At 39.4% G+C, this 9,293-nt stretch overlaps 2 protein-coding genes across 2 annotated transcripts; both read right to left on the bottom strand.

Annotated features, from left to right (window-relative positions):
* Positions 1–323: 323 nt before the first annotated feature.
* On the bottom strand, positions 324–2,431 carry LOC118487473. Its single transcript, XM_035984349.1, has 3 exons — positions 1,438–2,431; positions 675–1,313; positions 324–559 (listed from the first exon to the last, which is right to left on the bottom strand). Exons 1-3 carry the CDS (start codon positions 2,429–2,431, stop codon positions 324–326), a joined length of 1,869 nt encoding a protein of 622 aa, XP_035840242.1.
* Positions 2,432–2,453: 22 nt separating this feature from the next.
* LOC110893314 lies at positions 2,454–5,899 on the bottom strand. The gene is made up of 4 exons (XM_022140427.1): positions 5,800–5,899; positions 3,758–4,196; positions 2,717–3,657; positions 2,454–2,647 (listed from the first exon to the last, which is right to left on the bottom strand). The coding sequence occupies exons 1-4, from the start codon at positions 5,897–5,899 to the stop codon at positions 2,454–2,456; spliced, it is 1,674 nt and encodes a 557-aa protein (XP_021996119.1).
* Positions 5,900–9,293: the final 3,394 nt, after the last annotated feature.

Below are 9,293 nucleotides of genomic sequence, written 5' to 3'. Positions count from 1 at the left end.
AGGGGCTGATAACCTCATCGTACTGGCTATACCTAGGATCCTACGTATAATGGTAGACGTACCATACATCCGTTCCTAAGGTTTCTAACGTCTTCACGTTAGCTAAGGTTTTGGCATTTTCATGTCACTAAGTTTGGATAGTCGCCAGTGAGGGCCATACTCCTGTTTACATACGATCCTTGGGCTTGTCCCCAGTTATCCTTCGGGCTTGTTCCCAGTTATCCTTCGGGCTTGTCCCCAGTGATCCTTTGGGCTTGTCCCCAGTTATCCTTTGGGCTTGTCCCCAGTTACTAACTTATCTTTTATATTGGCTTAGTCCCAAGTTATATTCCATTTTTCGGTGCAAGTATAGCGCGCTCACTGAAATAATTATGGTTGTTGATGTTTTGCAAGATTGAGGGATAAACAAAATCAATTAAACTTGCAATTGGGTCAGATTCATCAGTAATCAGAAGATCTTGTGGTATTTGAATAGTTGCTTCCCCATCATTTGGACCACCAACATTACCGTCACCCAAATCCAAAAGCCATTTGGCAAAACTGTTTATTTCTTTAATATCTGCCGTCGACCTTCCAATGGTTAACCTCATGTTTCTTGGTAATCTTAGCAATTTACATTTACTCCACAAGTAAGACGAACATAAGGAGGCATTAACAAAAAACAATTACCTTACCTCCAAACCGGATGTCTGAATTGAGAGATGGGTCGATGTTGAAAACGTCATTCATTGTTCTATCCAGCGCTTCGAATGCATGTTTGTGTACCATAGGTGCTTCATCCCAAATTATCAATTTCGTCTCATGCAGTAATTTAGACACGTCACTTTCTGGTTTTATATTACATACAGAGTCTTCAGTAAGATTCAAAGGTATGTTAAACCTGGAATGTGCAGTCCTGCCACCATCTAACAACAACGATGCAATTCCACTTGAAGCAACATTTAAGACGATTTGACCTTTTGATCTAATTGCAGCGGACAATCTCTTCCATAGAAATGTTTTACCTATTCCACCATACCCGTAAAGGAAAAAAATCCCACCGTTATCACCGTTAACTGCTGCCATAATTTCTTCAAACACAGAGCGTTGTTCACAAGTTAACATTGTCAACTGACTATCGTAAAGATTTCCAAGGTGTGTTGTATCATAGGCCCGCTCCTCGTATATCAAACGACTATCTGAAGTACCTGAAGACGACATAGCTGGAAATGGCATTGTTTGAAATCTTCGCAAGGATGAATTATTTCGCAGTAAAAACTTCTCAATCTCGCACAAAGCATAGTTTTTCAGTTGGTGCTCCGGAATTGATAACGCTGTGCAATACGAAAAATATATCAAATTCATCATAATAACATAACCGAGTTTAAATAATAACTAAAACATTAAATAATGTATTTGATAATATAAATACTAACATTTAATGTAAACAAAAGTTACCTGTAACTCGATGGTATTTTTGAAGTCTATATAAAAAATCGTCTGTCATGTATTTCCATGAACTTTCCCAAACAACCTCAGGTCTAGAAAGACTACTGGATAACAGCATGGTACAAAATAAATTATGAATATATGAAGCGCTTCCTGATAAACTTGCTTCCTTTATTGCCTCCACATACTCGGAGTCGTCATCCAAAAGACTGAGCGCGTAGCAAGCATCTTTATATGTATCGTAAACATGACCATTAACTGTTTTAATGTCATCAAACGATGTTGGTCCTCTGACCTTGTTAAGCAGAATTCTCAAAAAATAAGCTTCACCTAGTGACGGAGGGACGGAATGAATCCTGCCAATTGTTGTTTTCCTTTGTCTAGGTTCCCAGACTCGCTTATCAAGCTTCCAAACATAAAAATTGGGGAACTGAACATATGTAAGTGTACAGGCCAACGTGTCATTTGGGTCTTTATTACGTTCCATCCATGAGAGAAACATTGAAGATTTAACAGATGGTTTGTTTAAAACATAGTTAATATCCTCGTCAGGGCCGAAAACAACAGGTTGTTGGCCAGGTAGATGGAACGGAAGCTTCATAACAGAAGGTCTTCTATAATGTACTTCATTGGCAAATATCCTCCAAGATGCTTCGCAAGCTGATGTATACCGACAATCGTAATACTCTTTTATCTCGTCTTGTACTTGTTCTTCAGATTGATTATCGCTTTGCACAACAGCTGTAGTGGCTCTATCAGGCCCTTTATTAATGTATTTAAACAGATACTTTATCGAAGCGGCCTGATTGCACCATTCAACATTTATATGAGCTTGATACCTTTTCAATATTTTTTTGTTGTACGGTACCACACTTCTGTTATCAAGGTCAATTTTATTTTTCATAACAAAAGCGCCATTGTTTCTCCTTCTGTATAATGGAAACCCGTTTGAATCTAGTGTAGTATGATCTTGAAAGGCTTTTGAACACTTCCTATCAACCATACATGGAGAGCTCAACCTAGCATTACCACATGGACAGTGTATCGTATATTCTTTCACAAGCATGAATAATTCTGGATCTTTGATTTCTGTCTGGTATTTCTGCGCATATAAATGCATCAACATGGTCCACCGTAGGTAATTTCGATTTAGGCTCCATGAATAAGCATAAATAGGCATGAGGCAAACCACGTTTTTGAAACTCGATTGTGTAAACAACTACAAAAAACAAACAAATTGTTACATTTAATGGTAATATTAATTTGAATATTATTTTAAAAACAGTACCTGCTGAAGCTTTGCCAAATAGATGATTCTTTTTTAAATCTTTGCAAATTGAATCAAGCTTAATTTTGAACAATCTGGAAAGGATATCAGGCCTATCTTCCGGACTGAGATTGGTGTATTTGAGAAAGCGTTGAACTTCTGGCCATTTGGGATTGCATGTTATGGTTATAAAAAAATCCGGATAACCAAAGCATTTACACAGAGCCATAGCGTCTAAATAGTTTTGCATCATATATCGTGCTCCACCAGTAAAAGAAGATGGCAAGAAGATACGTTTTCCAGCCTTAGATATATCATCTTGATCGTGCGTTTTTAATTTACGGAGGCTTTCATATGTGTCAGACCTAAGATCTTTTTGTTGATATCGTATATAGCTAAGTCTCTCGCTCTCTATCATAGTATAAGAATCAACCAAGAACTGCCGGAATAGCCTCTTAGAATTCAAGATTAACGAAAACTGATTTCTCCGATCCTGCATACGATAAGCAAAGAACTCTCTCATAGTACAATTTGGATGTTTCTTATTAACAACATCAATGACACCTCTGTGAGGGATATCAATTCTGTAGCCATCGTCTCCGTACAGAAACAAAATCGAATACTGTAGTGCGAGATATGACGGATGCAACTCACTAATTCTCTTCAGTGTACCAGTTTGAGTCTCAACAACAATATCTCTATTGTCAATTACATTTTCAATATCTCTAACAATGAGAGCGGCAATCTCACCCGCCGTTGGTAAGTTATACGTCCGACCATCTTTTTCTCTTGTTCCGATTAGGCAAAGCTTCAAATTTACATGAGGGCTATCTTGAAGAGAATCCCTAACTCTTCTGTAAGTTTTGACCAACTCATTGTCGTTATCTAAAACATCTTTTATATGTTCTATTAACTTACGATCAAGAGTAGCAGAATAAGAAGACGATGCATCCTCTGAACGACTGTTAACAAATGTTATCAAATATTATTAAGATTGTCATAAAATACAAAAGAATAAGGTAAATAAATATATGTATGTTAATAATATTCAATGGAAATTACCTAAATATCGCTTGCCTGTTTGAAAGTTCGTTCTCAGTATCGTATATGTATAGTTGGCAAAATTTTGGTTGCGCTCCGTTGTTTGGCATAAGACCTCCAATTGTATGATAATTTTCTCCACTAATTCTAAAGCAAAAAGGAGCATTGCCTCTATTAACCGTTGAGTCAACCTTACCACCCATTGAAGTAAATGCGAACATGGAATTGTAACGGCGAATATTTTTCAAAAAGTGTTTGCTTTCCTTATTTTTGTTACTAAATAGGATCCGATAACTTCCTCTGGCATCTTTGTAATCTGGAAGCTCTACTATGCCGTAAGAACAACGTAAGAAATAACACATTTTTCCATCCTTTCTTCTTCCTCTTCCTTTTTCTGCATCCCATAACTTTGCATTACATACTTCACAGGTAACGCATTGGTCACCATGATCCAAATAATCTGTTTTGAAAATTAATAAAAAGCAAATAAAATAGTGATTTAATAAGAAAAATAATATATAGTTGTAACATTTAATAGTTTATGGAGGTTATACTACAAATCATTAGACATGTATGACGGGTGGTCCATTGGACAACCCTTTACAATGCTAAAAGACAAGTTTATCCCTCATTTATGTATGTAATTATCTTGAATTAGATAACTACTGTTGTCTATGTCTCAGGTACGGTTTAGCGGCTCAAATGGAGGAAAAGTGCAGCTTTGGAAGCTTTCGAGTCGAACGGGTTGAGATGTGGAGCAAAAGATGAACAAAACATAAAACTCAGGCTTCCACCGTAAATTACGGTCCCACCGTAATTTACGGTGGACCTGAAATTCATTTGGCATCCACCGTAAAGCAGTCTCTTCATACCGTAACAATTTGAAACTCACCGTAAATTACGGTGATACCGTAATTTACGGTGGAACTGACGGAATTTGTGTAACTGCCACATTAAGTGAGTTTTGATGGTGTCTTTTCATCATTCTCATGATTGGACGTTTTTGGGAGCTTGCTAGGGGCGATTTTGGTGATCTGGCTTGGTTATAAACATTGTCTAAACATTTCGTTTGTGTTTTCGATCCGTATGAACATTAAACTTTATGCTATGATGATTCACCAAGCTATGTGTGGCTAAACTCATGGTGATCATCCTGAATTGAAGGTTTGTCTAAGACTTTTGTGTTTGGATTCGTATTTCTAGAATAATAGACTTGCAATCTTTGTTTGTTTATTATGGTGTGTGGATGTTTGTTTGTAAATTGTTGATTGATGTTATACTCATATTCTAAACCGTACGTTCTTGGTGTCGTTGACAATCGAGATATCACGGGAGGGGTTAGGGTTGGATATTAGTCAATTGGTTATCGGGTAACAACCTCGCATTGTCATAATCCGAGTACTTAGTTCCCTTTTATCACAACAAACACTTACACACGAATCATGTCTATGTGATTCTTTCTAGTGAATTTAAACACAATTGTCCAAAGCAAACCGGAAATTTAGGATGGTCGCTTGTTCCTAATCTGTTTACAAACTACGTCTTTGATTTGCAATTTAATTAGTTAACTTTAGTTATTAAAACCAAAACAATCAAATCTTGAATTTTAATTTCTGCATTTTAGGTAATTGTAGTTTAATTACAAAGCTATACAATTGACATACTTTCCACATACTCCCTGAGTTCGATACCCTCTTACCACTATCTATAGTTGTTTTTGGGATTAAATTTGCGTGTACCTACGACAGCACGTCAAATTTTGGCGCCGTTGCCGGGGAGTAGTGCGCAACGTGTGTCAAGTTATTAGTTTTGTTTTGTTATTTTCGGGTTTACACTGGTGTGTTTAGTGTGCAGGTTCTACAGGTGCATGCATACTAGAGGCTCTCACAAAGCGTCACCATTGTCATTTGATCCGGAAATCGAAAGAACGCTAAGGCAAAACAGGGTTTTATTACGAGAAAACCGAATCATTGGTTCACCCACTTCACCAATTACACCAAGAAACATCATGGCCGATTCACAAATTCCACCTACAACGGGTCAAACGACCTCATCATTTATACCTACTTCCACACAACCGTCACCAAATACCACCCTTCCACCAAACATTACCGAACCCATTACAATCCAAAATGTTACATCAACCAACACCACACAACCCATTACTACCCAAGAAGAACCAACCATCACATTTAACCCTTCTACTACTATACCACCATTATCCCATTTCTTTCCGGGTGCGGGTCCATCATATCCAGGTCATACCATAGGACCAAACTCAACGATTGTTCATGCTTCAACATTTAGACCATCGAACCAAGCGGGTTTTCAATATTCAAACATTCCATTTGGGCAATCGTCAGGAATTCAAGGAGATGGGTATGATGAAGGGTTTGAAGAATTTGAGGGTTATGATGAGGATGGATATTTTTACGGGGGTTATGGTGACCAAGGATAATTTGGGTATGTTCAAAATCAATCTCAAGGGATGGCAAGTGTTGGTGGAATACAACAACAACAACTCATACCACAACACATTCGGCCAAGACCGCAAGGGCCACCAATGCAACAACCTATCCCATTGCAACAAGTCCGGCCACAACAGATACAACCACAATTCCAAAGACCACCTCAATGCCCACCGATGCGACAACAACAGTTTCAACAACCAATCGCACCACAAGGGCAAGTACCAAGGCTAAATGGTCCTATTATTCCAAGAGGTAGGTATGGGGTACCAAGGAGACACCTTAGAGAAAATGTGAGGGGCATCGAAGTACATTTTCGGCCGGTAATCACTCAAAACCCTTCACCGGTAGTTATTCCTCACAATGATCAAGGGAGAACATTTGAAGTGAGGACCAACTCTTTGCAAAGTTTACCAAAGTACAAGGGGTTAGCAACGGAGGAGCCTTACTTTCACTTAGAGGCTTATGATTCGATTTGTAATACTCTTGGGAGTCAAGGGTTCTCGGCCGATGACATCAAATTGGTATTATTCCAATTTTCTTTGGAAGATAAGGCGAAGAAATGGTTCTACACGTTACCTTCGGCATCCATATATACATGGGGGGAGATGCAACAAACTTTCTTGGATGAGTTTTACACCGCCCAAAAGACTAACAATGCAAGAAAGGGGTTGAGAAGCTTCCAACAACAACATGGTGAGATGTTTCACGAAGCGTTTGAACGCTTCAATATGATGATAAAGAATTGTCCTCACCATGGGATTGAATTGTGGGAGTTGATGAATGCCTTCCATGAAGGGTTGAGTGCCGAAGATGCACGTGATCTAATGTCCATTACCGGTGGGACTTTTGGTACAAATTATGAGAACGGTGATTGGGAGTTCTTGGAAAGCATGGCAACTACATCAAAGAGGAAAGCTCAAGCCTCAAGAAGAGCCCGACCGGTCATTGCCCGACCTCAAGTGCACGTCATAGATGATGGTAATGTTCAAACCACTAACCAAATTTATGATGTTTGTGCTTTGTGTAATGAAATAGGTCACGCGGCTGAAAATTGCCAAGGGTTGTTGGAAGGGCAATACGAAGAAGTCCATGCGGTTCAAGGTCAAGGTCAAGGAGGAGGTGGTAGGAATTACAACAACATGAACTCTAATACCTACCACCCCGGGTTGAGGAATCACCCGAATTTTCGGTATGGGAACCCTTCAAATCAAGCCAACCCGAACTTTCAAGGTAGTCAAGGTAACTTTGGTTCACGCCAATCTTACAATAACCAAGGTGGATACCGAGGCGGAAACAACCAAGGCTATCAAAAACAATACCAAACGGGTCAAGAACAAGGGGGGTCTTCGGGTGGAAACGAAATGATGGAGATGCTAAAGAGCATGCAAATGGAGATGCAAAAACGGAACCAACTCGATGAAGTTCGAATGCAAAAGGATGAGGTTCGTGACAAAAGCATCCAATCACTAACAACCCAAATGGGTCAATTAGCAACCGACGTGGCTGAATTGAAGAAAAGCAAGGGTCAACTTCCAAGCGACACTAAGGTAAACCCTTCACATGGTTCGTCATGAGGTAATGTTAATATTAATCATGTTAGTGTTTTAAGAAGTGGAAAAGAGTTCAAAGCCAATTTGTCACCCGAATTGGTTGAGGGGGTAGTTGAGGATGTCACGGGTAATGAAAGTGATGATGAAGTTTCACCGGTTAAACCAAAAGAAACAATTGTTAAAAAATCGGGTTTGGGTGAAAACGAAAAGAATGAAAAACTTGAGGGTGAACCGAGTCAAGTTCCGTTTCCATCGGCCTTACTTGACCCGGGAAAGAAAAATTTTATTGCGTCGAGGGGTCCTCAAAAAGAAGAGATGTGGGACATGTTAAAACAAGTGAAAATAAATCTCCCACTCCTCGATGCAATAAAATAAGTCCCCGCTTATGCAAAATTTTTAAAAGAATTATGTACACAAAAAAGGCAAAACAAAAAGAAAGTGCCTAAGCGGGTGGATTTAACCGGGCAAGTGAGTGCGGTTTTGAATGGGGAGCTTCCTCCTAAGCTCCAAGATCCGGGCACGCCATTGATTAATATACAAGTTGGTAATTTTCAAATGGCTAAGGCGTTACTAGATCTTGGAGCCGGGGTTAGCATTTTACCGGGGGGCTTATATGACCAATATGACTTTGGTCCGTTGGCAAGGGTGGAGACAACGGTTGTTTTGGCCGATTTGTCTCATAAGCTACCTCGGGGTATGGTCCAAAACGTAATCGTAAAAATTGATGAGTTTTATTACCCGGTTGACTTTTTAGTCTTGGATTACTCATCGGTGGACCCTAAGCAACAACAAAATATAATTTTGGGTCGGCCATTTTTAAGCACCGCACATGCTATTATTGATTGTAGATTTGGTACAGTTGATATGGCTTTTGGAAATAGAAAAATGAGTTTGAATGTTTTTACTAACAATTCTAATGCTAAAGGTGTTGATGAGTGTTTCATGGCAGATATAGTTGGTGGATGCAACCCGCATGAGTATGAGGAGGACGGTTTGGATATTTGCCTATGTGATTTTTCTGAACAGGTACATGCTTATGCACTCCGGGTTGAAGAGGAAACGCAAGATGAGATGGCGTTGAAAGAAGGTAGACCGCCATGGACTCATCAATTTGAAGGTCTACCGGTGGAGATTGATTCGGGTACGAATCCATCATTAGAGAAACCGCCAAAGTTGGAGCTCAAAGACTTGCCTAGCCACTTGAAGTACGTGTTTTTAGGGGATAATGACACTTTACCGGTCATTATTGCCTCTAATTTGGAGTTGGCACAAGAGCAAGCATTGTTGGAGGTTTTAAAAGAGAACAAGGGAGCTATTGGATGGACGATTGCCGACCTCAAAGGAATTAGTCCATCCATTGTCATGCATAAGATCATTACCACTGAAGATGTAAAGCCGACACGAGAGGCTCAAAGGCGATTGAATCCGAACCTACGGGAGGTAGTTAAAAAAGAGGTAATTAAATGGTTGGATGCGGGAATTATTTATCCAATTTCGAATAGTGCTTGGGTGAGTCCCACCCAAGTTGTGCCTAAG

The sequence above is a fragment of the Helianthus annuus genome, chromosome 15, assembly GCF_002127325.2.
Source record: "Helianthus annuus cultivar XRQ/B chromosome 15, HanXRQr2.0-SUNRISE, whole genome shotgun sequence".
In the NCBI taxonomy this organism is placed as follows: domain Eukaryota; kingdom Viridiplantae; phylum Streptophyta; class Magnoliopsida; order Asterales; family Asteraceae; genus Helianthus; species Helianthus annuus.
This window is presented reverse-complemented; position numbering and strand designations above follow the sequence as displayed.